Source organism: Guyanagaster necrorhizus (assembly GCF_019112545.1).
Source record: "Guyanagaster necrorhizus MCA 3950 unplaced genomic scaffold BT62scaffold_10, whole genome shotgun sequence".
NCBI lineage: Eukaryota > Fungi > Basidiomycota > Agaricomycetes > Agaricales > Physalacriaceae > Guyanagaster > Guyanagaster necrorhizus.
The window spans coordinates 102,721-130,615 of NW_025064889.1; the positions used below are offsets into that span (position 1 = coordinate 102,721).

General features: G+C 48.4%; 15 protein-coding genes across 15 annotated transcripts; 8 read left to right on the forward strand and 7 right to left on the reverse strand.

Moving 5' to 3' along the window:
* Positions 1-892: 892 nt before the first annotated feature.
* On the forward strand, positions 893-1,812 carry BT62DRAFT_919081 (uncharacterized protein; the record flags this gene model as incomplete). Its single annotated transcript, XM_043184127.1, has 5 exons — positions 893-1,032; positions 1,089-1,261; positions 1,318-1,471; positions 1,524-1,625; positions 1,683-1,812. The coding sequence occupies 5 exons, from the start codon at positions 893-895 to the stop codon at positions 1,810-1,812; spliced, it is 699 nt and encodes a 232-aa protein (XP_043040607.1).
* Positions 1,813-4,023: 2,211 nt separating this feature from the next.
* BT62DRAFT_61830 (uncharacterized protein) lies at positions 4,024-5,107 on the reverse strand. Its single transcript, XM_043181619.1, has 3 exons — positions 5,106-5,107; positions 4,403-5,049; positions 4,024-4,339 (listed from the first exon to the last, which is right to left on the reverse strand). Exons 2-3 carry the CDS (start codon positions 4,905-4,907, stop codon positions 4,308-4,310), a joined length of 537 nt encoding a protein of 178 aa, XP_043040608.1. The 5' UTR covers positions 4,908-5,049; positions 5,106-5,107; the 3' UTR covers positions 4,024-4,307.
* A 144-nt stretch (positions 5,108-5,251) lies between these two features.
* On the forward strand, positions 5,252-5,713 carry BT62DRAFT_1004685 (uncharacterized protein; the record flags this gene model as incomplete). The annotated part of the gene is made up of 1 exon (XM_043177062.1): positions 5,252-5,713. The coding sequence occupies one exon, from the start codon at positions 5,252-5,254 to the stop codon at positions 5,711-5,713; it is 462 nt and encodes a 153-aa protein (XP_043040609.1).
* Positions 5,714-6,455: 742 nt separating this feature from the next.
* BT62DRAFT_919083 (uncharacterized protein) lies at positions 6,456-9,409 on the forward strand (the record flags this gene model as incomplete). Its single annotated transcript, XM_043184128.1, has 14 exons — positions 6,456-6,796; positions 6,850-6,903; positions 6,957-7,029; positions 7,082-7,376; positions 7,570-7,611; positions 7,662-7,820; positions 7,880-8,130; positions 8,179-8,364; positions 8,420-8,457; positions 8,567-8,683; positions 8,901-9,023; positions 9,058-9,143; positions 9,187-9,268; positions 9,316-9,409. The coding sequence occupies 14 exons, from the start codon at positions 6,456-6,458 to the stop codon at positions 9,407-9,409; spliced, it is 1,941 nt and encodes a 646-aa protein (XP_043040610.1).
* A 1,186-nt stretch (positions 9,410-10,595) lies between these two features.
* Positions 10,596-11,380, forward strand: BT62DRAFT_893154 (uncharacterized protein; the record flags this gene model as incomplete). The annotated part of the gene is made up of 3 exons (XM_043183135.1): positions 10,596-11,067; positions 11,125-11,232; positions 11,337-11,380. 3 exons carry the CDS (start codon positions 10,596-10,598, stop codon positions 11,378-11,380), a joined length of 624 nt encoding a protein of 207 aa, XP_043040611.1.
* On the forward strand, positions 11,096-12,038 carry BT62DRAFT_62483 (uncharacterized protein). The gene is made up of 2 exons (XM_043181658.1): positions 11,096-11,280; positions 11,337-12,038. Exon 2 carries the CDS (start codon positions 11,444-11,446, stop codon positions 12,005-12,007), a length of 564 nt encoding a protein of 187 aa, XP_043040612.1. The 5' UTR covers positions 11,096-11,280; positions 11,337-11,443; the 3' UTR covers positions 12,008-12,038.
* A 356-nt stretch (positions 12,039-12,394) lies between these two features.
* Positions 12,395-15,635, reverse strand: BT62DRAFT_62476 (uncharacterized protein). The gene is made up of 3 exons (XM_043181657.1): positions 15,556-15,635; positions 12,994-15,496; positions 12,395-12,938 (listed from the first exon to the last, which is right to left on the reverse strand). Exons 2-3 carry the CDS (start codon positions 15,492-15,494, stop codon positions 12,521-12,523), a joined length of 2,919 nt encoding a protein of 972 aa, XP_043040613.1. The 5' UTR covers positions 15,495-15,496; positions 15,556-15,635; the 3' UTR covers positions 12,395-12,520.
* On the reverse strand, positions 15,636-18,144 carry BT62DRAFT_62475 (uncharacterized protein). The gene is made up of 5 exons (XM_043181656.1): positions 17,989-18,144; positions 17,505-17,940; positions 17,042-17,454; positions 16,093-16,985; positions 15,636-16,044 (listed from the first exon to the last, which is right to left on the reverse strand). Exons 1-5 carry the CDS (start codon positions 17,991-17,993, stop codon positions 15,719-15,721), a joined length of 2,073 nt encoding a protein of 690 aa, XP_043040614.1. The 5' UTR covers positions 17,994-18,144; the 3' UTR covers positions 15,636-15,718.
* Positions 18,145-18,580: 436 nt separating this feature from the next.
* Positions 18,581-19,632, forward strand: BT62DRAFT_919086 (uncharacterized protein; the record flags this gene model as incomplete). The annotated part of the gene is made up of 4 exons (XM_043184129.1): positions 18,581-18,601; positions 18,647-19,170; positions 19,491-19,545; positions 19,591-19,632. The coding sequence occupies 4 exons, from the start codon at positions 18,581-18,583 to the stop codon at positions 19,630-19,632; spliced, it is 642 nt and encodes a 213-aa protein (XP_043040615.1).
* A 242-nt stretch (positions 19,633-19,874) lies between these two features.
* On the forward strand, positions 19,875-20,435 carry BT62DRAFT_1004691 (uncharacterized protein; the record flags this gene model as incomplete). The annotated part of the gene is made up of 4 exons (XM_043177063.1): positions 19,875-20,108; positions 20,158-20,194; positions 20,250-20,320; positions 20,376-20,435. The coding sequence occupies 4 exons, from the start codon at positions 19,875-19,877 to the stop codon at positions 20,433-20,435; spliced, it is 402 nt and encodes a 133-aa protein (XP_043040616.1).
* A 101-nt stretch (positions 20,436-20,536) lies between these two features.
* BT62DRAFT_1004692 (uncharacterized protein) lies at positions 20,537-20,758 on the reverse strand (the record flags this gene model as incomplete). The annotated part of the gene is made up of 2 exons (XM_043177064.1): positions 20,537-20,688; positions 20,740-20,758. 2 exons carry the CDS (start codon positions 20,756-20,758, stop codon positions 20,537-20,539), a joined length of 171 nt encoding a protein of 56 aa, XP_043040617.1.
* An 81-nt stretch (positions 20,759-20,839) lies between these two features.
* On the reverse strand, positions 20,840-22,046 carry BT62DRAFT_919088 (alpha/beta-hydrolase; the record flags this gene model as incomplete). Its single annotated transcript, XM_043184130.1, has 5 exons — positions 20,840-21,066; positions 21,119-21,221; positions 21,275-21,493; positions 21,544-21,667; positions 21,730-22,046. 5 exons carry the CDS (start codon positions 22,044-22,046, stop codon positions 20,840-20,842), a joined length of 990 nt encoding a protein of 329 aa, XP_043040618.1.
* A 1,185-nt stretch (positions 22,047-23,231) lies between these two features.
* BT62DRAFT_1004694 (uncharacterized protein) lies at positions 23,232-23,895 on the reverse strand (the record flags this gene model as incomplete). Its single annotated transcript, XM_043177065.1, has 2 exons — positions 23,232-23,400; positions 23,435-23,895. The coding sequence occupies 2 exons, from the start codon at positions 23,893-23,895 to the stop codon at positions 23,232-23,234; spliced, it is 630 nt and encodes a 209-aa protein (XP_043040619.1).
* A 29-nt stretch (positions 23,896-23,924) lies between these two features.
* BT62DRAFT_1004695 (uncharacterized protein) lies at positions 23,925-25,239 on the reverse strand (the record flags this gene model as incomplete). Its single annotated transcript, XM_043177066.1, has 6 exons — positions 23,925-24,141; positions 24,302-24,337; positions 24,400-24,585; positions 24,674-24,774; positions 24,828-24,977; positions 25,030-25,239. The coding sequence occupies 6 exons, from the start codon at positions 25,237-25,239 to the stop codon at positions 23,925-23,927; spliced, it is 900 nt and encodes a 299-aa protein (XP_043040620.1).
* A 647-nt stretch (positions 25,240-25,886) lies between these two features.
* On the forward strand, positions 25,887-27,262 carry BT62DRAFT_1004696 (uncharacterized protein; the record flags this gene model as incomplete). The annotated part of the gene is made up of 2 exons (XM_043177067.1): positions 25,887-26,772; positions 26,823-27,262. 2 exons carry the CDS (start codon positions 25,887-25,889, stop codon positions 27,260-27,262), a joined length of 1,326 nt encoding a protein of 441 aa, XP_043040621.1.
* Positions 27,263-27,895: the final 633 nt, after the last annotated feature.

The window sequence follows — 27,895 nt, forward strand, 5'->3', positions numbered from 1 at the left end:
CAGATCAATTCCAACGCTCTGTAGTATAGGTCTTGGTATCCAGCCATCATGTTGCGTCCGAAAGCGTCGCCATTTTCCTTCCATGATCGTGACTCTTTCCACCCACTCTTCAGAACCCGAAGCATCTGCCTCACTCATGATGTCGACTCCTAGAACGCTGCCATGTTGTTTGGATGGCGGATGTCAACGTACTTTATCATCGCTGGAACCTCGCTTGTCTATCCCCACATTTATTCTTCGACCCCCCGGCTTGCCTGAACCACTCTTTTTGCTGCTCACATGTCGCATTCGCTCATCCTGGGCAGGGCCGCAGCGCCGGTTGCTCGCTTGTCGGACTAAAGCCACTTGGCGGAGATGGTCCTCTGCAATATCGAATGTCAGCTAGGGTAGATGAAGACCGGGGTGCCGTTCAGAGATTCGGCCCGGCGCCCTTCGATCCCGTGCTGCAGCCCAAATGAGCTTGGCATCAATCAAAAAGACTCCTTCTCACCTTCCCTGCCTCTTTAGCTCACTCCAAACTGTATTCGTACATCGTCTCAATGGTCACTGGTAAGTGCAATTGGCACCCACACCACTACTGGACCAGGCTGGTCAAACGTGTCTTGATTTAACATGGGCTTGCGTTTCTCTGGATATATTCTTCCTGATAGCACAATCCCCACGGGCTTTAGATCTCCATCAATCTGTGGGGAATTTCGAATTCGACATTTCCCCGCACCAACTCCATTTTTGACAAGCTCTATTGACGGAATGCGGAAAGTGCAAAAAAAGTGCCAGTGCCCCTAGTTAGCATCTAGCCTGTCTATAAAAGACTGCACATCGAGAAAAAGAACTCTAATTGCTTTTCTCCCTTGCCGACTACTACTACACTATAAGCTTACACCACTATCGAATGTCGTCCACTGACGTCGATAAGCTCGAATTGGGCATCACCGAAGATATCACCCATCTCTCGATTCAAGGTCACTTCGCCAACGCCAATCATCCTTCTCCACCCGTCGCCGCCCCGCCTCCTGCTAATGGCTCCGTTCTGTAAGTTTATCATTGTAGCGTTCGACGTCGGGCTAATTTCTAAAATCAATCTCCAGGGGTCTCTTCTCCTTCGGTTCTACATGTATCGTCCTTTCTCTATACAACGCCCAGGCCAGCGGAATCACCATCCCCAACGCTGTAGTCGGCATGGCTTTATTCGTTGGCGGCGTATCCCAGTTTACCGGTGGAATTATCGAATTTTGTCGCAGGAGCACGTTCACGGGATCAGGTTTGTGCGGTCCCTCGCCTTTTCGGTGCCTTGTAACCCACTTAACTACCCTGTAGTGTTCTGTATCTATGGAACCTTCTGGCTGTCATATGCAGCCGTCCTGCTTCCTGGAACTGGCATTGCCTCTGCATATAATGGTGAGGAAAACATGCTTGGCGATGCCCTCGATATCTACCTCATCGTATGGGCCATCATCACCGTCATGTTCTTGTATGTTTCCTCCGAGTAACTATGCTAGTACCTATTGCTAAGGTCCACGTAGGATTGTCGCGCTCCGGAAAACTGTGGCTTTGATTACCGTATTGGCAGCCCTTGTTGTAACCTTCCTCCTGCTCGCTATAGCCGAGTTCACAGGACGTTCAGCGTATGTACCTTCCTCTCGTCTATGTCTTTGTATGTGCTCACGTCCTCGATCCTATAGTTTTGCAAAGGCAGGAGGGATTGTCGGTGTCATCCCCGGATTTGGTGCACTTTACATCGGTCTTGCAGACCTATTGGCTGCAGACCCTTTCCCACCTTTTCTCTTACCTCAGGGGGATTTCAAGCATTAACATTATCATTGTGACGCCACAGAAAATTTAATTTAATATCGTACTAAGAGAATGATTCTGCCGGCTAGTAAAATACACGACATTTGTAAATTATGTAGAGTTACTAAAACGGTACTTTACAATGATTCTTGGCACTCAGGAAGAAAAGAAACGGGTGCTATAAGATCGGTGCGGCGCCATCTCAGCGTCTCTACAGGTTCGTTCACTTTATCAGGGACAGTGATCAGAAAAAAAGACCCATTCTTCTCCACTCCCTCGTTCACTTGACACGAGATATTGAGCGGTTTGATCGGCTTTGTCGCCTAGAGTCAACGCATCTCGAGCCTAAACGGTCTGGTTCAATTCTATTTGATTCCCAACGGTAATGCTTAGTGCCGATTAAAAAGTACTATAATCACGTTCACTGCAAGGAGACCTTGGCGCCGCTTTTTTTTTGGTCCAGAAGCTCAGGAACCCTTCTAAAGAGCGGAAGGTATGTTTGAAATTCTATGAAAAAGTCTCAGATGTCTGCGCGTCATGACAATAACTGGTGATTCTATTTGGGTACCCGAGGAGATAGCCAGGGCGTCTTGTGAAGAAATTAGTCACTATACCCTGAGGTTCTGTCGAAAGAAAAGTATTGCATAATTCATGTCATTTACGTATCACCAAGGGAATCCAAGTATCGCTGCATCAGAGGGCACTTCACCTTGTTGTGCGCGCATCCGCTCCCCAACTTCAGAAGTAGCCCTATCACGTTCCTCATCCGTCGCGGGTCGCGCTGTTACAATAAATGCGTACGCACTAGCATCATGGCAGACGACTCCAAAGGTGAGTGAACTAGAGTTCTACTTTGGTCCTCTGTGCTTGTTCTTGAAGCAAATCCCCCAAGATCGTGAAACTAACCAAATCCGTTCTCCTTGGCGAAGCTTCGAATGTCTATCTGCTTTGTGAGGATGAACCTGCCGGGCACAAAAGGCAAATTTTGCAAGGATACGACTGCCCATGTCTACGATGCAGGTCATTGGGTGCATATGGAAGCCAAAGATGAGGTTAACCGGGATCTGTTTGCATAGATTCAGGCAGTTGAGGTCAAGACGGCGTAAAAAATAGACGTGAAGAACAAGAAAAAAGGCTTATATGTAATAGTAGTCGAGTTTACTTGGACATAGCCTTTCTTTCAGTTGAACCCATAAGCAAATTACCACCGCAGATCATTCATATACTCTAGTCGTCACTGTCGTCACTGTTGCTATCCTCTTCGTCAGAGAAGCTGTCTTCATATTGAGCGCCCACAGCAGCGAGACCAGGTCCAGAGGGTCGTGTTTCCGGTATCGATCCACTTTGTTCGCAAACGCCCATGGCCAAGCCACTGCTAGAATCTTTAAGCCCCTGTCTTGGTATATGATTATATTCTGCTGTTCGCTAGCGATGCAAGCGATGTCGATGATTCTGGACTGGGCGTGAATATACAAATATGCTGCAGGTTGCAGGGCTTACTGACCCTGTGATTGGGTATTAGATGTTCTCCATCGCAGTTCATCCAGTGTTGAAGGAATGATCGATCTAAACCGATTCGGTCCATCACCCATTGTACTTGTCCGAAGAGGTCGTTACCGTGCCTCTCCTTGGGGTGAAAACAATCATTATTGTCAGAGACACCCGCCAGGTGGCGTGAGATGTAATCGATATCTTCTGTGCACTGCCTAGATTGTAGCGAGCCAACGAATACAGCACCACCGTGAATGATGAAGGTAGTTTGCTCGTTGCGTATAGCGAAAAGTTGTCTGGAGAGGTCTCTATAGATTTCCTGTAGATCACCCTTTTGGAGAACAACACGACATTGTTCGACGGCGGGTTGTACGGAAACGTAAAAAGTAGTTTGGAATGTCTCCATGTGCGTCTGATAACGTATCAATGCCTAAAGATGAACGACAAGGTGCGGACAAAGTCCTTTAAAGGCATGGTGAGTCGTGAATCTGTTTATTTGATAGACGTTTGTCCATCATTATCGAGACCAGCAGACTTATCAGGCTGAGCACAGGGGTAAGAGTCAAATATTTGAATATTCCTTACGATTGCGACTCTGAATTTGTATACCATACTCATTCAGCGTTCTTGCCTTTGAACGCGTTTCAGCGTAATTATCGGACGCACCGTAAGAAGATTTCAGATCCGTGGTACGTTTGTAAAAGAGATAACTCTGCAAAGGACGTGGAGTACCTGTTACTACCGGAAGGAAAGACAATTTCGGCCCGACCGTAAACGAGAACGTTATCTCTGGCATTAGTAAGAAAGATAAGCTTTCTGTCACTGAACCTCACAGCGTCGGGCTGGTCCCCATTTATGAAACTCGAAGCCAAGTCTGGTCCGGGCCGTGACGACGCTGCAAGTGTATATTCAATGGAATGTCTAATTTGAGAGAAGGGACTCCCTTGTTCCCAGTTGAGTGCATTAGCTTCAAGCACGAAATTGCGGCAAGGGTAGTGAAATGCACAGAGGACTAGAACAGCTCTTCAACTGAACCTACGCTTGTGTATATCGTTTCCTTTCACAAGTAAAAATATGAGTGATGATTAGGGCCATATAGAAAAATATTTGGGCTACTCACCACGCGAATTCCAAAAATCCCGTCTTGGCGATGAAGTTCCGTTTTGAAAAAATCTCCGAATATTCATCCTCTGGCCATCGAATATGAGGGGCTTTGCGATACTCATCGACGATACGACGTTTGGGAGATGGTCCGACATTTGCACACCATCTCGGGGCACGCTCACGCCGAGGGGGGGTAATCTGGGGTTCCATTGGCCTGAAACCTTTCCTACCCATCTATCTCTTCTGACGTTCAGTCTGTCTAACCTCCAGTTATACACTTCGGCCATTTGCTCTGCAATACAAGTGGCGAAAACGTATCGAATAGGATCATTCCCGAACCATGGTGTTGGATCCGGGATATCCTCAATGAGCCATTCTCCTCCGTAGATCCAGTGACATGGATGAATAAATACACGCACCCCACGTCGCCAGAAGTACTGGATCTCGTTCCCAACGGTAATCCAATCCCCTTTTCTCCGAACTTGTTCGGCCGCTAGGACGAGGCGGATAAAGGAAGTCATTGGTGTATCATCCCGCTCCCTGATGAACCGAGAAGCTCTGCCAGGTGAAGGGGTCGATCGTCACTAAGGTCGGACTGAATGTAAGAAGAAGTCGATTTTTGAAGTGCATCGGAGGAAAAAGAACGAAATAAGGTGCGCAGTCCTTGGGAGAGAAGAGCAATAAGAAACAAGAATGCAAATAGTCGCATGTGTATGTACGGTAGGCTTTCCATTCATGATCAAGGACAGCTTGACGACCAGGCGACAGAAAGTGATACAAGAATGTGTGTTCGAGGAAAATTTCAAGGAATTCCAAATGGTAAAGGATAATGTTGAGCTGATGTCTGAATGAGTAGATCTCCAAAATGTACGTCATCACCATGACGGTCAGGAAAGATAGTAGATGGCTATTTCCCAGCCTGACTGGACGAAGGAAATATTACTTGCAGAACACCACTGGGAACGAGACTAGATATATTATAGTGAATGCCGATGGGCGGCATCTTCAATTTGGCTCTATTTATCAACGGGTGCTCGGCACTGACAAGACGCTCGACTATTCCAAGTGTGGAAGCATCTCGCAGGCCTTCATGCAAACCTCTGTTGATGGGCCGTCACAGCCACCACGTGCATCCATCGTCACCGCGACGCGTAACGCGATACCGCCGGCCTCTCCTTATTCAATGCATATCGCCGTCTTCACCCAAGCTGCATACTCGACAGTAGAAGATACCGCCACCGACAGACTATCAATAAAAACAACTGTAGCATGCCTGGCAATTGTCTATGGTTTCGGAATCGGAATCAATGATGTCTTCCCGCTGTAGTACACGAGATGACACGCATATATGCATAAGGCGATGCCCAGGGAAGTAGAGCGATAGCACGGAAATAGCTATTCTATAGGTGTGGGTCTTCTTGCCAATGGCACACTTCTGCAATGTTTCTAAACGATATAACACCAGTTCATCCCCACGACGTTGTCTAGAGCTGGGAGCGCGTAGCAAGGATACACCACCTACCGCCCAAGGCCCCATTCCGTCAGCGTCAGTTCTATACTGAGATTTTGAATCCTGCCACTCTGGGTTGTTGTCTAATGTAGGTGCTCGGTGCCCGGCGTCATCAAGCTAGCTCTTCTTTCGGGTCGGCTCGAGGAAGCTATACCAGATATCGTGCAAATATAACAAGAGCGGTTCTCGGGACGCCGCGGCATTCTCCATCAGAAGACTAGAACATCTATTCACAGCTTCTCACAGCGTTAGATCCTTTTTATAGGACTAAGAACCTTTCCTCTCATTGCATCTTATTCCTCGGCCGTGTCCCACAATGCTCATCTACAAAAACTTTGTTCTGTTTTCATTGATTCGTCATATTTGGTCCGTACTCAGGCAACGAAGCGCCTCGAAGCTTGCCCCACTATGTAATCGAACATCCTTCTATCCATTTTGTAACCTCTTGGGGCGCCTCTTCAGTTTTCTTCCGCCACAATCAAAGCAGCGGATATCTCAATCCCTATGTTTCTTTGGATGGGGGTACACGAGTTCGACAGCCAGAAACCTGCAGGCAGACATGTACTTCAGCTATAATTGTTCGAGCACTCTACCCATACGTGTGGTTCCCGAACCCATTCCCAACGAGGTCTTGCACGAGTCAGGGTCAGGTCACGATGACTTGGCGGGCATGACGCCACAGTCTGGGTCATTGTCAGAGACTGGTAACTCGAGTACCATGTCCCAGCCTGCCAGCGTCGTGGATACCGCTTTGCCATCGCCTGATACCACAACAACGTTGGGCGATTCAGAAGAATCTTTGCCAGAAAAGATGCCCTCCGAGGCATGCTCTGTCATTGGAGAACTATTCTACACCATTGCTCCCACGGAGTTCGAACGATATCAACGACCAGATGTGGTGTAGGTCAGCATATTCTATGGAACAATCAAATGCTGAGCTCTTTTTCGTCCAGAGAAGACAAACATATCAACTATGACATCCCTCGATTGACGGTCTCGCTCGCTCGGTATGTCCGAAACACATCTGTTTTTCGCGCAAATAAACTGCAACCCTCTGTAGAAGTGAACTTCCTCAACCATGGACTTCGCATACCCATCCTGAAGGGGCCCGTTATTTCCGCTGCGAACACGATGTATGTGGTTCACTCTGTGCCTCTTCTTGAATACTAATTTAAACTGACACAGCTGTTTACTATCTACACCGAGGCGCGCTTGCTTGATCCGCAGATATTACAAGCTGTTCGGCAATTTGTGGACCAAGTCGACGAATATCTGACACGCCGTGATGTCACGGAAGTATCATTTGACACCGAAAATGTGGACCTCGTCTTGGATGTCACTCTCAGCGATACGAAGAGGACGATTTGCGGATACTACTTTGCCCACCACGAAAATCGAACAGTGTTCTGGTTGGACGAATTCGAATCTTCAGAGCGTCTTTGGCCGGACATCAATGGGGTCACTTCGCCAGAGCACATTCGTCAGTATTGATATTCATGTGATCATTCTCGTTTCGCGCACGCACTAATTGCTGGGTGCCAATAGTACATGAAATACAGTCACAATATTGGTATGGGCAGATTGAACCAACTACGAGCGTATTTTGTTAACGAGCTCCTCCTGCAGGCATCACTGCGCCCTCTTTCCGTCTCCTCGGTGTGCATCGCAAGCAGTAATCGACGAACTGAGAGATATCATCCTCCATGCCATTGGCGGTGAGTTATACCCCCCCCCCCCTTGCTCTGCCTTCCCATTTATGCCCCAGGATCATCAGATAGTTTGGTGTCAACGACGTCCACCATTTCTTATAGTATAGAGGAGCTTCGGGGAATGCTGCAACTTCTTCCTGCGAGGAGTCGAGATAATCATGATGAATCTGGGGCAGGAGTTTCTCGAATTGTTTACATTCTCATGAAACACTTTGGTCCGTTCCCCCTATTCCGCTACATGCCACGGTGCATACTTAATTATCTTGTCGATTAGCCCACGACCGCTTCCTTCACTTTTACGGTGAACCTGCGGCACGACTCAATCGCGGTACCTCCATTTATGACAAGAACAAAGTTCACATGCACTCCTTTCTATTTCACATACTCCAGCACCTACTCTTCGCTGCGCCCTGTGCCCACCTTCACGAGATTGAATCCATGCTGTCGGATGGATTGCTTAGTCGGGAAGCCTGGAGAGGTTTTATCGATAAGATTTGTCAAGACTGGTCCCATCTGACTGTATACGTAAGTCTTCCGATATCAAGGCCTGATAAACACTGATGTGCATGCCAGTCTACGGTGCTCATCAATGTAGACGTCGCGTTTTTATCAATCCAGTCGGTCGATACCGGTCCGAGTAGTTCGCCTCTCAAGATTTTTATATACCTTTCGGTAGTTTCGTCCCTTGGGAGCATATTCTTTGCTCTGTTGCTCCTCCGCCGCAACAACACAAGACTGAATATCTCGACAGATGAAGCTGTGAGTTATTTGCGTGAGCGTAATATCATTCGTTTCTTGATGAAATTTTCAACAGGCGACGATCATGAACTCGTACCAAGATTCTTCTTACAGGTATGAGAATATTGCAATCCTTTACAGTCTTCCGTATGCTCTGCTCATGTGGGGGTGGGTGTTTTCTTTTCCTTTCGGTTCAAATCGTAATTCTGATGGCCGGGTTTAGGATCGTCTTTTTCGTCACTGCGTTTATGATCATGTGTTTATGGAACACTGCACCGGTGACTCTTGTTCTATCTAGTGTAGCATGGGTTATTTTGGGCAGCTTGATCATTTTCTACGGGTGGGTGACTTGTACTGACGCTCGTCAATGGCTGCTGTCGATTCCGGAGTTGTTGCACAACTCAAGCATGTACCGCCTGCTTGTCAAGTGACTGGCAGGTAGACAATAGTATTTATTCACGTCATCGACGAGTAAGGCTTCGTCGGCGCTAAGTAGTACTGCTCCCTTATCATGTTATTTATTATACTTATGACATGAGAAAGATCCGATGCACCAGGATTATTACGAAGCTAGACGCCTTACTGTTTTCGAAACAACAAGCGCCCAGCTTTGTAGATAAAGTATCGACAGTCTACTGCGACGATCTTGCTGAAAACTCTAGAACAATGACTACCATGACGTGAGTATTCACCGTCCTCATCCTACCTTGCAAGGACCAAGGATAGAACTAGTGACACAAAGGACGTCCAGCGATCTGGGTCAGAACTGACGCCGAGTTCCCAGAATGGACCTGCCGGAGGTGCGTATCCAAATACCTGTTGAGTTGGCTTGGCGTCTGACAGCGCCAAGTGTAGGATCATCGTCTGCCGCGACTCCGAATTCCTCCAGCTTGGAACCTGAGATCGTAGTAGACTACGACTCCGAGTGAGTGTATCCTGGATGAGTGTTGATACTGCATTGAGCTCCTGTAGTTTCGAAGACAGAGGAGAGGATAAGCCGCCAACGGTGACTGTGAGGACTGCAAGCAATGCAGGGGGAACCGGGGGGGTGAAGAAGCCGAAATAAATCACAAGTGTAGCCAACAACCAGTGTTCGAACTGACGGGAAAAGTATTGTTGAATGAGACACGTGTTACCCGACTTTTCCCACCTATATTACCCATATTGTACACCGCCGCCTACGGACTCTCTCGTTTACCCGAGCTCCTATACTTCACACCAACCACAAGCTGCCCAGTTCTGAGTGTTACCCATTCACCAAGGCTCGACTGAACAAAAGAAATAAGCAGAGCCTTGTCTTTTCCATGTACTGGTTGATGGCATGATAATCAGATGGAAGTGGATCTGACTGATTAACTTCTCTTCTTCCATCTCTTGGCCGAGAATACTCTTAATCATGGGACATCCATTACGTGAACGGTCTTGACCGCAAGTGCCCAGCCGTGTGTAATAGAGGTACTATCTTGTCCCTACGCATGCTTTCGGCGACAGATATTAAATATATTCGAGGCTCATCTCAATGGAAAAAAAAACTGACAGGCCAACGGAGAGAAGTCAAGGATCTGTTTGGATGACATGTAGTCTTTACAAAAAAGTATTTAACCTTTGATAATGGCTGCACTGGAGCTTGATAATGCCCAGGAATATTTTCCACAACATGTCAGCCACAAGATAACTGTGAGATCGTTCAAAAGAAACAAGATAAGTGGAAACGCGTGGTCACTTTGTTTGTGGTCCTTCGGCGAGAGTGTTCATGCAAGAGCCCACGTCTTGGAACGAAAGCACTCCAGCGAGCTACAGGAAAAAACAACCTTCGAAGAAACGAAGAGATATGCTTGTTTCCATGGCAGATATGAGAATGACTCCATCAAGGGACGCGAGACGCACGGCCAGATAGCCTGCTATGCAGGTGCCACGATGATGCTCCAACATCGATTCCCTTTTCACCGTTCTCGCCTGTGGATGCTTCGCCGGGTTTATACGCTAGGACCGAGCGGGTGCTATTGTCAGCAAACGTTTTGACTATACAGAGGAACCACATCTGCTTTTCAATTTTTTATAAGTGTTTCGCGCAGTTGTCACCTAGCCAACTAGGGAAGGACACTACTATTTCTCCTATTGCCGACGATGACGACGATGCTGTGGCTGCTAGGGAAAAGTTTGATCTGTACGATACGGATATGTGGCATTATGATGCCCGGGCTAAGCCGCAGAAAGAGATAAGCATCACGGAGCAGAAGCTTTTCCCGGGTATGGAAGTGATCTTGAACAATGTAGCCCGCCGGTTCATAGTGTGCGCACCAAAGTTCGATGACGGGGCGTTTTCACCATTTGGACGATCCACGCACCGGTCTCTCGCCCTTTATCTGGATAGTCCCCATCTCAACGGCCCTAAAGAAAGACTCGGAGGGCTGCTGTTTACGAAAGATTATTGGCGCGAGGACTCCACTCGTACTAAAAGAGAGTTGGATATCTATGGACTTCTCGCAATGCATCAAATTCCGCATGTAGCGGAAATGGAGACTGGCGGCGACGTTGTTGACATGCGCACGATCACTCAGGAATGCGTAGGGACAACATCGGCTGACCCTCTCCCTGGTAACGAGACATCCCGTCTTCAGAAGTTGCAGGCGCACCGCGTTTTTTTGAAGGATACTGGACGGGATCTCACCACGTTCTGCAACGCGAAGGATTTGGTAACCTGTGTCGCTGACGCTATGGAAGGTAGGTCATCATGTTTCCCCTTCTCAATTTTCACGATCTGATGAGAGTTTCTGCTAGCTCACCAGGCAGCGTTTGACAGAGCGTGTATCCTCTATCGTGATATAAGTGTCGGCAACATCATGATCAGTCCCAGACACAGAGGTTTCCTGGTGGACTGGGACCATTGTGTCATCCTTGAATCCAGGGCCGCGAGCAGGCGCGTAGGCAGAACGGGTAGGTTTCCTCGTCAATAAATATGGCATAGACCCTATACTCAAGTACCTAATCAGGGAACCTGGCAATTCATGTCTGCGAACCTCCTCGCCTCTTATGACACCTACACACGATCGTGGACGACAGGGAATCTGCGCTCTGGGTTCTCTTATATGTTGCGTTGATGTACACCAACAATGTCCTGGAACTCGGTCAGCTGTACGAAGCTATGACACAACTCTTTGATTCGTCTATCCTTTGTTCCGCAGGTGATACCGGAGGCAAACAGAAACGCTCGACACTGAAGTCAGCGGACCCGGTGGCTTCCTTTGCCATCGATGGTCTGAATGGCTTATTTGAAGTCTTTGCTATTCGATACCTGCTGGAACCTACTCCCCAGGAAGACGCAACGTATCAGTCCTTCAGGGTATCTCATCCGGTCGTTGTAGATCAGCTTCCAGCGGGACAATATCGGATGAAAGAGGAAAAACTCAACAGTCCTACCTGGCTTTACTACACCTTGCGCGCTCATGCTAAGAACATGAAGGTGCCCAAAGAAGAAGGAATTTGTGATTGGTGCCGGAATGCTTGCTACAGCCAGGACGTTCTATTAGGAAGCTCCAGAAAGCGCGGGTCAACGATGGACCGTCTTAACACAAAGAGGTGGAAGGGAATGTGTGCTGATATGTGCAGTCTCCAGTATAAAACGGTTGAGGATGAAGTCGTTGAGAAAAAAGATTCAGAATGAAGGTAGGTAGGTGGTACGGCAGTCAAATGAGAGATATCTTAGAGTTGATAAGTAGATAGCATTAGTATTGAATGCAAGATGTCTTAGGCCGATCACTCTCACCTGTTTTGATGACTGTAATACTTCCTCTTCCACAAAGCACTGTCATCTGTTCGTATCCGCATGAAGCGAAGGAATTGTCTGACGGAGAACAGTGAAAGCCGCAGCGATAAACGTTTCTACAAGTTGCGCTTGAGCTTGAGTGGTTATTTTCATTCGACATGATTTCTGCTGGTGCTCATTGAAAAAAACTAGGGCAGAACTGACATCGAAATTATATATGAACGAAATATGGAGTGTAAGGAGAGATCACAGCAAGGGACTGAGAACCGATCAGATGATTGAGAAGACATAGAAGTATCAGAATGCCGTCCAAGGTTCGAAGTTTTCAAGGAAAAGGAAGGGACCAACCAAGGAGAAAGACCGCTAACTAGCGTAGCATCAAACGTGCTTCAGAACAGCTCCGTGGTTGTATCATATCCCACTATGGATGAAAAGCGCCCATTGTTCCACCGACAATCCTTGGTCGCGGAGTGCTCTCACTGCTGAATGCAATGCGAAAGCAGCTCGCCTAACATCCATAGCGCCTTTCTCCGTCAGGTGCCTATACACATGCTCGGTGACGATTGGACCCTGTGCATCTCCCATCGGCCACAACGTCGCCACGACACTGCGATAACCCAAGAACTGCATTGCAGCGGAAAGATGGAGAGACTCGTCTGGAGTTCTGTCAGCCGCAATTGCTGTGCTACACGCAGACAGAAATGCAAACTGAGGATCCTGGGGTGTGGCGCGCACCATGTCTGACAAAGTAAGTACTCCGTCCCACAGCTTGAACCCGCTCAGAAATGGATTTCCTTCGTTAAGATGACCGTGACATGCAAAGTGAACCCTGGAGAAGGGAGGTCATTAATGAGGTCGCATGTTCGATCGCATAAGAAACCCACCAAGAGTATGATGGCAGTATATCCCGTACCGCAAGAACCCCCGCCTCATCGTTCGACCATCTCGTCGTCGATCCGTCAGGCAGGATGCTTTGCACTAGCTGAGTTTCTACTTTGACTTTCTCGAGCTCGTGTGACTGATCAAGGATAAGTGTCCTAGGAATGGTAATCGTAGTATTACGTCGTCGAGCATTGATCAAAGAGGATAGCGTCGGAATGTAGGAAGATATATAGTGGTTGGGAAGGTTACAACCTTGAGGGCTGTCCTCGTCGTATAATCCTGCAGCATGCACTGGTAAACCAACCCATGCTCCAGTTAGGCACCACCAGATCCTTTCTCCACCCAAAGAATCCAAAGTGGGAAGGAGATGAACGATAACGTTATGCCATAACATCTCTAGTACTGACTGCATCCCACTCTTCTCTTCCTGCACCCTACCCATACGTCGTGGGACACTTTGGGAAACAGTGACATGCAGCCTTGTTACATCGCCGTGTTTGAAGTTGGGAATCGATACATGCGTGTGAAAGCCCTTTGGACCCAATATTATAGCATCACAGTCGTACGGTGAGTGCTCAGAGGATGTGAGAAGAATGACGGGGCCTTCTTCTCCAACCGCCAACAACTCAGAGAAGGGAAGCGTACGATGAAAATCTTCAAATCCCTCGTATTGCCGTATTTCAGCAATAACCGCGTCCCACTGCGTTGCAAGATCCACCTGTTCAAGCGCACTCTCTGAATTATCCCACTCGGAACGATCCATCTTGTTCGCAATAGCGATAGCACGCCTGACAAGCTCGTCCGGCAAGGATTCCCGGACTACGTCATTAAACGGTTGGCGAAACTGAAGAAGTTGCAGCCAAAGGATAGACCGTCCTTGTTCAAGCCATTCCACGGCCTGTCCTATGTCTCCTTCCCGCAACACCCATGCTGCACCATCACATGCGAATACCGTAGCGATGGAACTCAGCCGCCGATATCGAGACTCAAGGTCCCATCCAATGAATGCAAGTTGATGTAAAAGGTCTATGGCCGTCTGAAAAGTTTGCTTGGCATCTTCCTCAGGCATGTCGGGCTCCCCAAGGGCATAGATGCATAAATGTTCTAACGCCCAAACGCGTTGCACGATGGGAGCATTAACAGACCTTGCCGTTTTCATGTACTCAAGAGGAACAGCGTCCTCTTGGTACGAAATCCATCGGTCAAAGTGCTGATTAATTTCTCCCAGATGTACCTTGAGTATATGCAGGTGCGGGTGGTCGGGAGATAGGGATTGCACGTTTTCGATAGCTACAGCCTGTGCTTCGACGAGACCATATCGCCGAGTAGCACGAAACAAGTGAAGGAGGGTGCTGGAAAGATTAAGCATATCGTAATGACGATCTTCATATGGCAGCGGATATAGGGACAGCGCTTGAACATGGAAATCGATAGCGTCATGAAGCAATGTCTTGTCCACCTTCCCTCGACTTTGCAGATGTCGGAAACGGTACAGTTGTATGAAGCCTTTGTCATGTAAAACCTGCATACGATCTTTGATATCCATAGCATCAAGAGGTAGTTCAAGCAAGGATTCGTGAATCCCAAAAGCCCGATCCAACAAACCCAACGACGGCACGGCCTTGAATTTGCTGGAAAGGCAGATTGCCAGGTTCATGGATGCTTCAATTTGCACGTCGTCCGTGGATGCACGCAACGTCTCCAATACCATAATCGCAAAGTCGATGTCATCGACACCACGTTTGAGTTCAAAACGCTTCCTGAACGCGTCGGCCACAGCCAAAAGGTCGATTTCAGAAGGAAAGGAAGCTGGTCCGTGCGTATACAACGTATAGAGACGCCGGAAAATACCAATTGATTTTTCGAGGCCAGAAAATGTCTTGTCGACATCACCACCAAAATCTGCAATGTCATAGAGCGTGCGTGCCAACTCATATTCAGTTATCGCGTGCTCTCGGAAGTCTGACTGTAACGCTGCTGCCAACAGCGTTTGCTCAATGCTAAGCGTGCGTAGCTGTTCCTCGTGGATGCGAGGGCTAGTTTGAGCGTACTGTTCATTCAGTGCGTATCGGAGATTGGAACTGCACACCCTGCGAATGTTTGCAGGGAAGTCAAGCGTGGTAATGGCTTCCCATAACAACGCTATAGCTTCGTTGCCAGCATCCACGTCATCGGCAAAGGCACGAAGGGCTCTGAGGGCATTGGCGAGGTTATTCAAGGTTTGAATTCTGTTTTCATGACCTTTGGGCCTGCACTGGAGGCATTCTCGATGATGACCAATGGCCTCCTTCAGAACGTTGAGATCCGGTGATATGTCGTGTTGCGTCTTCAATGCACATCCGAGCTTATTCAGAGTAAGAGGTCGGTCGGGATGGGATGTGGATTCGAGCGATAGTGCCTGCCTCAAAATGGCTATTGCTTGAAAAAGCAGGTTGGGTTCCTTATGTTGGGAAAATTGAGCCAGTAAAGAGATAGCCTCGTCGCGCAGCAAGGTGTTTGACATTCCTGGATACAAATGCCAAGTAAGCATGGTGGGACTAAATGAAGGCTATGCCATACCAGACCTTGCTTGATTCCGCGAGCTGAGAATTTACAACGGTAGTCGAATCAAAGAAGAGCGTTACTGATGGTGCTGAATTGGACCCTGGGGCTTAATAACTTGGGCGCTTAAGGAATGAGCTATTCCAATCCGGGCAATCTCCCAGGCCTGGCACAGCCTACTACAGCTCAATAACTCTTCAACTGGACAACTGTCCCAGATACATCGGCCCAATGCTGAACGTAGCTCTCCGGGTCTTTCAAACTCGCCCTCCTCTTTCCCCAGATAACTTCGGAACTCTGTCCAATCGACCCCATATCCACACGATCTGTGGTCAGGAAAATCTTCCACACGGTGACATCATGAACCATTCCCGGCAAAAGCGGGAAGCAAACCGGATTGCTCGCAGATCCACACCCCAAAGTCATTGACGATCCTCTTGGCAGCGGACAGTCAACGACGTCGGACTGCCCATGCACGACGCTGAACTGTGGTTCATCAAAGGCAGATGAAGCTGCTTATGTGTCAGCTGGTAAGGGCGAGAAAAGGGCACTGAACATACATATCGACAAATCAGACTCGAAAGCGAAAAAGTATGGATAATAATCAATGCTGCTTCTGTTATAGAGCGTCACTCCAAACGGACTTTTGGGATTATCAATCTTGATGACCGCTTGTCCATACTTATCAAAGAGATTGTGCCCAATCCGACTGTACGATGCATCTTTGTCACGGGTCGGGGGGGAGACCTTCCCCAATGCATGAAACTCCAGCGAAACACCCGAGATGACCGAATGTCGATTCAGATGATAGTAGAATCTATTGGCCCAGCGGAGAACGTCCATCGCCCGGTCTTTGTTCTCCTCCATCCCGGCGGAAGTCCTAACCCATCTGGGTATGCGTCCTGATTCACAGCTGTACACATTGCCTCTCACAGGAGTGAGGGTGTAAAATGCAATCTCCTGATTGTCAATGACGAGCTCTATCTGGGCATCCTCACGACAACCGACCCATCGGATATCCTGCCTCCTTCCAATGACATGCCGAACCCATGTACTATCATTGCAAAACACGCTCAATAGCGGAGAGTTGTGAGGGGCTCTCATGAATTTTGCAAAGCAAGACCGGGGAAAATAGGAAAGCGGCATGCCATGAAGCATCAGCTCTGCTTGGAACGTATCAATATTGGAGACCTGCAGTATCGTTCCTAAGAGTGCGCTCGAGGCTGCTGGCATATCCCTGTCCCGATGTACGGAGTACTCAGAGCCTGGGATGACTCCTTGAGCATGTCCGGCACAGAGAAAGATTCGACCGTCCTTTTGTGTCACCCGTACAAGCTCGTTATCAACGAATACCACCTCATGACTGAAAATGCCACGATTGCTGCTGACGCCTTCGCAATGAGGAAACTGCGTACGGACAACGCCAGTTCGACTCTGCAGGAGCCGGAGGATTCTATAAAGATAAACGTCAAATCTGTTGGATGAGTCACCGAGACGGCTGGTACATACGGTTGATGCAGCCCCTCCATGAGAGAAACATAGCTGATATTTGATATGTTTTGTCCCCGAGCCCTCGCCGACTCCAAAATGTCCAAGACAGCAGTGGTGAATACGCCGCCCTTGTGTTTCTTCGCTTGTGCTTTGCTATCCCTGCTGCAGGCAGCTAACAGGACGTGAGAATGATTGTACATGAATTCGAAACCCGATGGATTTCGAGTCGGGCGTGAGTCAGAAGGAGTTTGATCTCGGGTGAGGATATCTGTCTCGTCGATGGAAGGTATGCGGGACCAGATCTCATCACTGAAAGAGAGCGGGGGAGGGTCGACGATGGTACGTGTTTCAAACTCGTCGATGTCATCGCTTTGTCCGCCGTCATCTGCTCGAGTCATCCCAGCAGCGTAGCAAGAATCCAGCATCAGGATCTGTAGACTGTTAGTTAGCTAGAATTGTATAGATACGACAATGAACGAACGATATTATCGCTTTTATCCTTTGCGAGCTTGTTAAGCCAGGCAGCCATCATGCGATCTGGAATACCGGGCATTTGGCCGATATCTTGAGGGCATATCTGCTCAATAACGTTTTCATCCCATCCTGACCAATAACGCTCTTGACTTTTTGGAAGAGCAGACTTGTAATCCGACGCGCCGTGTCCAGAAAAATAAATGAAAATGGAGGAATGGCCCTTCTTGATGTCTGCACGGGTGACGAGGGCTTCAAACCCTTTCAGAATGCCGTCGAACGTAGCACCTTGATCATAGAGCCTGATGATGTTCCGGTCGGGGACACCGATGCTCTTCAAAAAGGCGACGATGGCTTTGGCGTCCAGAACTGAAGCAGTGAGGGTTCTACACTCAGCGTAGCTGTCGATTCCGATGACCAAGGCAAAGAGGTTCTCGAACGTTGGCCTGTGGACATAGTCAGTACCTTACGACGGCATTGGAGGGATACTCAACGACATCACAGTTTCCCATCAACAACACTCGTCGCTCATCACCTTTCTCCGAGATTTCCAGATACGTGCAAGGCGTCACGTATAGGGCCTTCCAGCCTTGTGTGCACAAAGGAAAAGAGGGTTGAGCAGCACTATCCTCTCCTCCGAGGCTAAAAAATGCCCCATATGTTCGATATAGAAGGCTATTCCCTCTAGTTCTCCGTCGCTGACGTGCACATCGTTGGACACAGCGAACGAGGTCGGTATATGCGGTTAAGTTGGGCTCGGGAACCGCCGAGTCCCCCTCGCTGCCATTTCTTCCTATTGCCATGTCGCGCATCCAGTTCCTAGAAATCTACTCGTTCCTCAAGCATCAGCTCTACGTCTTCCTTCTCTATGTTGGATTTATCCAAATATTCTTCGAACGCTGTTTTCTCTATCACTTTCTTCCACCCGGCCGTCAAGCTGTCCTTGATTATGAGTGGGCAGACAGTGCGTGGAGGCGCGAATATCTGCGGACATGGGTCTTGTCGTGGGTACCATTCAGTGGCTATCGACCCCTCTCACAGCCGCAGATGTGTCTTCGAAATCGATTCTGTCTTGCATTCTGTCCGATGTTGGTGACCAGCGACCCGGTCCGTCTAGCGCAGCTGCGTGATACACACACATGTTTTATCAAGGAACGGGACGACACGCCCATTGCTTCCTTTATACGTCTTGTCTTAGCAGCCGAAGACATCAGGAAGAAAGGCGACTGGGTCACCGTAGGAAATGAGATTCAGTACTTCTGGCGACGCGGTGTACGTGGTGTCCTTCGTCCATGCCACTGGATCTACGGGGGAGAGTGGCTCGTCAAGGATATCCCAGATCCGCGGCCATGGTTCGGAAACAACGCAATGCGCTACGCGTTCGCAGCATGCATTGCAGAACAAATGGCTGAAGTGTTCAACTGGAGGTTGGACCGGCTAAACGTTAGAAGAGATAGGTGGACAGGCAAGCTTTCTGGTCAGTGGGATCCCAGACTGCCTCCGCCTCAGCCCGAACATCCTCCGAGCTGGTGCGCAAAAGTTGGGCCGTCTCCTAAGCGTCGGATTGTGGATGAATATCGGCGCGCGCATCATACACGATGTCCAGAGGACGAGTATTCGGATATCTTTGCTAAGCGAAATTTGGTAGCAAAGACAGGATTCCTGGAATTCGCCTGGTGTGTGGCACAATTTCATTTCAGCGTCTTCCGTTGAATCCGTCGCCATTTGTTTCAGAACGTTGATCCTTAAACGAGACCTGGCAAGCCATCCTCGTTATATACTGCGGTGCTAGACTCTCTCAATGGGGATCGTGGGTCTCGTCTGTTAACTCAGTCTTACATCCCTATACCTTTCTGCAGCCGAACTTCCAAGCGATTCAAGATGAGGGGCAGAAAGATGGAGAATCAATCAATAGGCAAATTTGTCTTTTCTTTTTGTCTTCGACCTCAGTTTCGGCATTTCTTTCAAGAGACCCTGGCTCTACTCGCACTGTCAGGACCCTGAATCTCACTCCGGCCGGGGCAAATTTCAGTTTTACTGCGCGCGTTGCCGTAAGTGCTCATCGAAATATTTCGTTATTGTCTGACGCCATCTAGGTATCTATTGGCGCAGCGCTGCTCGTAAACTCCATCCTTTAATGCTTAACTGAGCTTTTCTGGAAGTAAAACTCAAAGGCGAAGTGATTCTTAGCTATTCGGTTGTACAGTGTCTCTTACAATCGATCATGAATAACGAACAGCTGATGCTTTATCCTCGCTTCCTCCGCTAACTCTGACAACGCTGCCGTGCTCAACAAGTAACAAAGGCACATCCATAAACAGGTTCGTATCTTTGTGCGTGAAAAATCATCTCGGGTGTACTTGGTCACCTTCGTTTCAACATGCCATCGTCCCGAGCATACCAGACTGACATGCAGACCTTCGAAACCAGTTTTCAAGTCTTCATGCCGCCTGCTGTCCAACACCAGAAGTCTGTTATCCTCCGGAAGGAAGATATAGAGGATATGTATCGGCAAATTACCAATATTATCCATGGCGGCGGCGCGGTATTCGTAGGCTACTTCCAGACTCGACAGACCACAGAAGACATTAATTATTTCCCTCGTCGGTTAGAGGTACGTTCTCAGGCTTTTAATGTTAATGTTGCTGATGACTTTGTCCCAGGAGGGATACGGTATCGACCTTGTCCACCAACTAAATTGTATTATTGACCAAATCAGTGTTGACCGAGTACTTTCCACGCATTGGATGAATAGCGACGGAGAAAATATGGTCCCTGTTCACAGAGATTCACATCGCCAAGTCGCCTTCTACAGACCGCATTTTTGTATGTTTACGCGCACTATAGAATAGTCGATGTTGCTTGCATTGCCAGCGAACAGCAAAACACAGTCGTTTATGAAGACAAGGGCTTGAAGATCCTAGCAACGGCTTGGCCATGAGCGTTTGCGAACAAACCGGATCGATTATGAAGACGGCTTCACCGACATGGCTTTGGCAGTGGGTTCAAGCGAATTGTGACCCTTGGGTTATAGAGTGGACGTCACGGGAAGTGGTAAGCAAGATTCAGAGTCGCATTGAGGACGTTGCGAAGCGATCGGAAAGATGGATGGTAAACGGTAGCCCGATCTTGAATGAAGATATCACTTTTGACGAAGAGAATAGCGACAGCGATGACAGCGATGACAGCGATGACTACGAGAGCACATGGATGACTTCAAACAGTGGTAATTTACGTATAGTTACAGCTGCTGATCGTAGACATGGAAGCGAGAGTGTATCACAAAGTAAACTCCACTACTAATTAGTACAACCCTTCATTTCTTAACTTCTTTGTGTCACCCCTTTACGCCGTCTTGATCTCGACAGCCTGAATCCATGCCAACATATCCCGATTTACCTCATCTTTGGCCTCTATCTGCACCCAATGACCTGCATCGTAGACATGGGCAGTCGTATCCTCGCAATTGTTTTTTGTGCCCGCCAGGTTCATGCTGGAAAAGCAGACATAGTCCTTCGAAGCCCCACCAAAGAAAACAGGCTTGGTCACTTTCATGATCTTGGGAGGATTTGCTTCAAAAATAAGTAAGCACAGAGGACCAAGGAGGAACTCTGATTTGTTCACCTTTGGAGTCATCTGCCATGATGCTAGTGCGCACGACCTTATAGTAACAGAGCGGACCTGCGATACCACCCTTGCGTAGTTCCCCCTTCTGGATACGCTGATCCTGTATCGAATGGTCAACACTTGTTCGCACTCGATGCAGTGAAATAGGCCTACCTCTTCGGTCAAGTACAGACCAACCGCAGTCGTCCGGTTGCTCTCTACCCATGACCTTAGCCCTCCAATAGGCTGCATATAGTCCTTCCAGAGATCGTGATCCGCACAGTACAGAAGGCTATACATTGACTCAAGGTTCTTGTCAATCTTTACGTCCGCGCCGTCTTCAGCAAAGAAATCCCAGTACCCAATCAACTCGGTGCCGATCATTGACTTCATCTATCGTCCAATCAGTTAGAAAAAAAATTAGATCATCGAACGCAGCGTACCAGCTGCATCGCTGCTTCATATGACAAGGGATGGTTAGCTGGGTAGTACCCAGCAGCTAGAAACCCGTATGCCAAGCATCGATCGGGATAATAATCCGCTAGACGGCTGGTTACAACGCAACCCCTAGATAAATTTCTGTGTAAATAGACCAGTGGAGATCAATGGGATGATGGACAAGCGTGTACCAATCATGCCCAATAGCGATGACACGCATGATCTTCTCCGCATCCAGGATCTCGAGGATATCCTGGGCCAGCAATCTGTGCCTGTACTGCATAGGATCGACAGGTTTGGACGTTCCTCCATATCCCAGCATGTCTGGGACGATGAGCGGGTAGCCATTCTCTTTGAAGAAGGCTACCTGATGCTTCCAGTCGTATGAGGTGCTTGGGAAGCCATGAAGGAAGAGCAAGACAGGCTTAGAGGCATCCCCCGCCGAGAACAGGTAGTGGTAAGTAAAACCTCGAGAGGTGATGAAGTCTTTGTAGAGGGATTGATCCATAGGTGTGGACACCATTGCAACAAGGATAGGCTCTTTAATATGGATGACTTACGCAGCATGCCTAGGTCATCGGGTCCGAAGTAGGTGGCGCCTAACACATGAGCTTTATTTATCTTACGAGTGGCGATGATGGCTTGATGTCGCCTTACAGAAGGAATTGAAGGAGGTGCAGTAACGAATCTCCGGGCCAGCTTACTCCAAGCTTGCCCAACTCGCCTCTGCCCTTGCTCCAGCATCCGGTGCTAGTTTTCTGACTGACCATATCAAAAAGACACGAAAGCGAGAACTGAGCATAGGTATTCCCAGATGGTTGTAAGTAGGCTTCCTTCAAGTTGTTACCAGCACAAGGTCCCAATCAGTAGCAGGATGACACGGTACCGGAAGGCAACGAAAGGAAAAAGCTCGAACACATAATTAACGACGAACTGTGTATCCGTAATATTGCCATCGCGATGTATCCACTATCCTGATGTATCATCCCGAAGATACAAAGAGTAGGAAGCCTAAAGGGGCGAGACGCAGTATGAAAAACTGCGATCATAACCTCTGTAGATCATTCGGGACCGGCCTAATCATTTGCTGTCGCAATGCACAAAATGCGAGGTTCGTTCTTATATAATATCAGACCGACAATAACCGTGGTGCAAATATCACGTACTGCAGATTCACAGCGTAGTCGTCGGTATCTTCGGTTGCCAGGTAAGGGAGTATTGTTCTCCTCCTTGGTTTTTCTTGTTACATTACATTGCTTCTATGGGCATGCAGAAAACGATAATGACCCTGGCCTGTTTCCGAGGGTTCCCTGCTGGCGCTGGAGATTCATACCGCTTATCTCATCAGGGAGACAGGCACGCGAGTATGAGAGGGGCAAGGCAATGCCAAGGTGGTAGCCGTATAACCATGAAACCACGAAGTGACGAAGCATGAATAATGAAAGCATGGAATGGACTGAGCTGGTGGAGGGTGAGTCGAGATTATTTTATACACTCTGCGGGTCTTTTTTAACAACGAAAAAGGTGAGAAGCATCAGATTGCACGCCGACGGGTAAGGGCTCCGCCAGACATGATTTGATTTAGAGGCCCAGGGGTATGAGTTAGAAATACGTTGTCTACATGAGGATGAAGAATAAAAAGTACTTTTGTAGCGAAATGAAACCCAATCTGAATATCACCTATGACACGACGCTAGGAAACAGTCGGCTGCGTTCCGTCTCCGTTAGGCACATCGTGGGTTCGGAATTTTACTTCTAGTCTCTCAGTGTGGGCAGTCTGAGATAGAGAACAACGTCGAGCCTTGTTAGCTTCGTATACATCGTTTAGATCCGTAACCACCTCGAGACGGCGGAGGCGGATCCTGACTGCTCAGGACAGTGGAAACCTCGATCTACGCTTCTTGACCGAGGACGCTACAGGTCAACATCGCGACATCTGAGATATCATCGACAAACTGCGGGACATCCTCTGATGGTAAACGGGGATAATCATCATGCAATATCAGATGTATCGTTTTGCCTTTATAGATGGTATCATGGGCGACTGCGAAGTGGGATTGGAGGTGGTATATTGGTGCGAAATCTGAGCGCTCAACATGAGGAACGCTCGGGTTTGCTTCCAAGCGCAGGCACTGGTCTTCAAGAAAATCTCTGGCGTACGGCAAGGCGCTCGCTTCATCATTGTACTCCCTCGGAAGATTTGCGAGATGTGGAGCATGCATATAATCGGTCGATAGAAACAAAGTACGGATGTCAGACCCACCCAGGGGAGTGTGAGAAGATGTTCTTGTAACTCGAAATCTGAAGGCGTAGATGGGCAACCTTTCCGGAGGCGGGGACAGAAGAGAAAAGCGCATGCTCCCCAATCCACCAAATGAACTCTAGGTCATGGAGGAAGTTGTGGGCTTGTGTGGGCAGAAGGGGTCTGGTCTTCGAGTGCGGAAGAATTATCCTCTGTTCCTTCGACAGAGTCCGTCGTGCTTTCGGCCTCAGGCTCACCAAATATGAGATTATGATCTGTATGCGGGTTAAGGATACGCTGCTTCTGTGGAAGAAACAAATAACCTTGTGTTTGAATTTCAACCGGCATAAACATGGCAATACTGCTATTGATGTCAGACAAACCATCAACCTGCTGTTTTCCTATCCCCAAGGCCTTGATCAGGAAGATATTTTTTTGCGTATTCCATATCCGTTATTTTGGTAATGTTCGAACCCCCTATCCAAATTAGATTCCCACCGCTGAGATCCCGGTGCACCCACCCACCCTTGTATATCCACTCGAGCCTTGGCGGGGTCCTTGAGTATAAATGCGGCATCAAAGGCAACCAGGGACAGGGCCGTACCTCTTGTGTCACTACCAGTGCCCGTAGTACGATGCCAGGGTGCCTACTTCCTTGCACACGATCCGACAGTGTTTCTTGTCATCATATAGACACCCTGGACCCGCTCCTGCCTTTGCAGGTCTTCCATTAGGCAGACCCTCCGGTGTCGCAATAGTGGAGCCCGTTACCTCTTCATCAGAAGGATCTGGAGATGCACCGGGGCTGAATAAGAACGTTCGGAAATGGCCAGGAAGTGGCTTCCTCATGAAAGAGCTGGTATTATCGACCGTGTCCAATCTCGATAAAGTACTGTTTGAAGTCCTCCTTGTCTGTTTGTGTGTCCTGGATATTTTCGAAAAGTGATTGTTGAATTTCGCCCTCGGTCATGGCGTCATAGGGTATCCAGACGTCCTTCAGAGCATAATACTTATCCTCTGGATCGTCGATAGACCTTGCCCGCCGACGAGGTAATCGTACTGGATCGCATATTGGGTATTATCCCCGGAAGGTTCTTGCACAGGTACGGCAACGCGTCTGACGGTCGGATCAAACCCGAGATCTTGTAGAGAGGCAAAGACAAGAGATACAATATAGTGTATGAGGGGCCATGGGTTCTGAGTGACGGTGAGCACTGAACATATCTAATAATCTGCGCGTAAGACTTACGAACCGGAAGAAAATTGAAAGCTTGCGTGGCGAGGACATGGGAAAGGCGGATTCCAAGGGTAAGGAGCGTTTTCGTAGACCTCTGGGCGAATCTCGAGACACCCACAATTTCTGTCGATACGGAGCTCCGCTTCGTCCACGAAGATGGGCCGCCGGTGCCATCTCTGTCCCAGCGCTGATCTTCGGCCGAGGCTGATTCATGAGAGACATCGGCGTCGGTGGATCATCTTTATTTTCATCTTCATCCTGCATCCCCAGGTGAGATCATTCAACCCTAACTGCTAATCCTAGGCATTGAGGCTCTGCCTCTTTTCTCATACAAAGGCTCATTCAAACAGTTTCTGGCCTCACCACATCTAACCAAATCCCATGTAATATTACTGCACCATCATGTGTACAAGTCGCTAGTGAGTTTTCTGTCACCCTCCCACCTCTCTCTTGTATTACTACATAGCCGTTTCACATGTCACAATCAGATTGAGGGCGGTTTTAAGGCCCTCGTCGTAGCCAGTCATGTCCTATTCCTCGAGCAAGCAGCAGATCTTGTGTCAGTGTCACTATCACGCAAGCATCACATGATAGTCATGCAAATGTGACCTTATTGTCTACCTAGCCCAAGGCCAGCGCCTTATCTCCTTCCCGGCTTCGTCCAGTTTTCTTTGGTTGATTGGTCTCTACCCCTTACGATCTAGGCTGCAGCTTCGTATGGATCCCGAAAGGAATACAAAGGCGCTTGGTTACTTTAGGCGTCCCCTTCGTGTGACCAAGGTAATCGGATCCTTGTCGTTGGTCCTAATGTGGTGAACAATGGTTGTTCTGTCCTTTGCGGTCTCTATAAGAGAAGCCTTTTCTTGATGATGGCTCTTCACCCCCGTCCTTCTCAGCTCGTTGCATATATGAACGGCGACAATCTGAGTTTCCCAGCAGAGATTCTCTACAAAATTGTCGATGCCGTCGCAGAGAAGCACAATGCCTATTCTATCCTCTGCGCCATCGCCCAAGTATCCCATGTTATGCTACCACATGCCAGGAAACATATCTACGAAACAATCGACCTCAGTATCGAAGAGACGGATACGATCGCTCGGTTGAGCCAGAGTTATGCTGCAAATCCTACCTTGCTGGCAGAGATTCCCAAAACGTTAAACATTTTCAGCGATTTTGGTCGAAGCACACTGCTTGACTCACCCCTCCTCGGTACAATCATCTCCCATATGCAGAATCTCCGCACGTTATCATTGACAGGTTGCAATGTGGAGGGAAAACCCTTCATCGACGTGTTCGCTGCCCCGTCAATGGGAAGTATCACCAGTCTCGAGATCAGGGACGTTCAGCTGACATTCCACGAATTCTCCATCTTCCTCAGCTCTCCTCGTTTGACCTATCTCAGACTTGCGCAGCTCATCATTGTAGAATACGAATCTTCACCGGATGGTGAAGATGGGATAGACTTTTCTTCCCCCATATGCGGTCTTCCTCAGCCGCGGTCGGCTTTGAAACGCCCTGTACAGGACCTACGGTTGGACATAATCACAACATCCGATGCGGTGGTTATGGACTTGATCGCGACCTCGCGGTATCCTATCATCCTCCAGAATTCCTTGGTTAATGTTAGTTTCAGTAGCGAGTACGCCCTCGGTAAACATGTATACCGTTTCCAGCGGTTTCTAGACTGCAATGCCGTGAAATCCGCGCAAAGGATACATCTCGGTGACCCCGACATGGATTTTTTCACCGAACAAGGTAAGCCGTTCGGTACACAAGGGTCCATGATGCTCATCCCTTTCTTCCAGACAGCAGTGAATTTCCTCCACTGAGATTTGATACTTTCGAAGCTGTCGAATTGCGCGTCGGTGTCTGTGAGGACTGGAACCCCGTACCCGAGTTCCAGTGGTGGGCCAAGTCTTTGAGGGTCGCTCGTTTCCGCTCTCCACTCAAGGAGTTGCATTTGATGATCACCTTTAATTACACTGACCGCGTCAACGTCAATGAACTCCCAGACGTGTCAATGCATGATTGGCGCAATCTTGATGGCGCTCTCTGCGGCAGGAACCTGTCGCTGAAGTATCTGACTATCAGTATTGTGAATCCGAAGTTTTGGAATGCGCGGGAAAAAGTAGCCGTGGAACGTTGGTTCTTCACTTGCCTTCCGAAAACATACGAGAAATATTTCGCGGAGGGGTCGGAGAAAATTGCTACTCTAGATATTGTTTCTGAAGGCAAAGAGGCTTAAGACTATTATGACCACAGGACTTCTAGTCAAGCACCCGGATAATACTATGTATTGCGGCCATATACATATAAAGTAAAATATATAGGTTTTATCCGCAGTTATTCGAGTTTTGAGCGAACCAGATGCCGATATTTCACGCTGAGAAGTCACGAGGACCACTGAGGTGCGATTTCTTTGTAGTTGAAACAAGACGCGAATACAAACCTGGCGACCCTGCAGAACGCCTTGGAGTGCCATTGAATGCTTACTATGACCAAGTAATGACTAAATAATGAACTATCAGGATCCAGGACGATTATCTCCGGATCTCTACCGGGTTCTCCAGCGTAAACAGGTGAGGTATTTTGAATTCGTACTTAATCTTTGATTCTTTATCCTTGGGCCCCTGAAACTCATCCATGTCTCCCTTTAGACCCAGTCCTCCTATATTTGCATTCCTCTCTCAAACACTGACTTCTATGTTTACTTTTTTCGGCAGCTTCTCCTCAGGTCTCCCTCAGGTGGGGAGACGATAATTCAGAAGGTCCACGGACACATCAAGGCAGGAGAATTCACCGAAGCAGAAAAGATTCTCCTCGGTCAGAAGTAAAGTTATGAGTCTGCACCTTCCATTCTAGGGGAGATGGGAAGCAT

What these genes read in the sequence shown, in the direction of transcription:
- BT62DRAFT_61830 (XM_043181619.1), bottom strand. Translation starts at nt 4,907, where the DNA reads ATGACTTCCTTTATCCGCCTCGTCCTAGCGGCCGAACAAGTTCGGAGA. An exon ending in GGATTTTTGGAATTCGCGTG is followed by an intron (nt 4,340 to 4,402) that starts GTGAGTAGCCCA and finishes TACTTGTGAAAG; the next exon opens with GAAACGATATACACAAGCGT.
- BT62DRAFT_62483 (XM_043181658.1), top strand. Translation starts at nt 11,444, where the DNA reads ATGTACACCAACAATGTCCTGGAACTCGGTCAGCTGTACGAAGCTATG.
- BT62DRAFT_62476 (XM_043181657.1), bottom strand. Translation starts at nt 15,494, where the DNA reads ATGTCAAACACCTTGCTGCGCGACGAGGCTATCTCTTTACTGGCTCAA. An exon ending in ATACTGCCATCATACTCTTG is followed by an intron (nt 12,939 to 12,993) that starts GTGGGTTTCTTA and finishes TCCCTTCTCCAG; the next exon opens with GGTTCACTTTGCATGTCACG.
- BT62DRAFT_62475 (XM_043181656.1), bottom strand. An exon ending in AGGATAAAAGCGATAATATC is followed by an intron (nt 17,455 to 17,504) that starts GTTCGTTCATTG and finishes AACAGTCTACAG; the next exon opens with ATCCTGATGCTGGATTCTTG. An exon ending in CGAGTCTGATTTGTCGATAT is followed by an intron (nt 16,045 to 16,092) that starts GTATGTTCAGTG and finishes ACACATAAGCAG; the next exon opens with CTTCATCTGCCTTTGATGAA.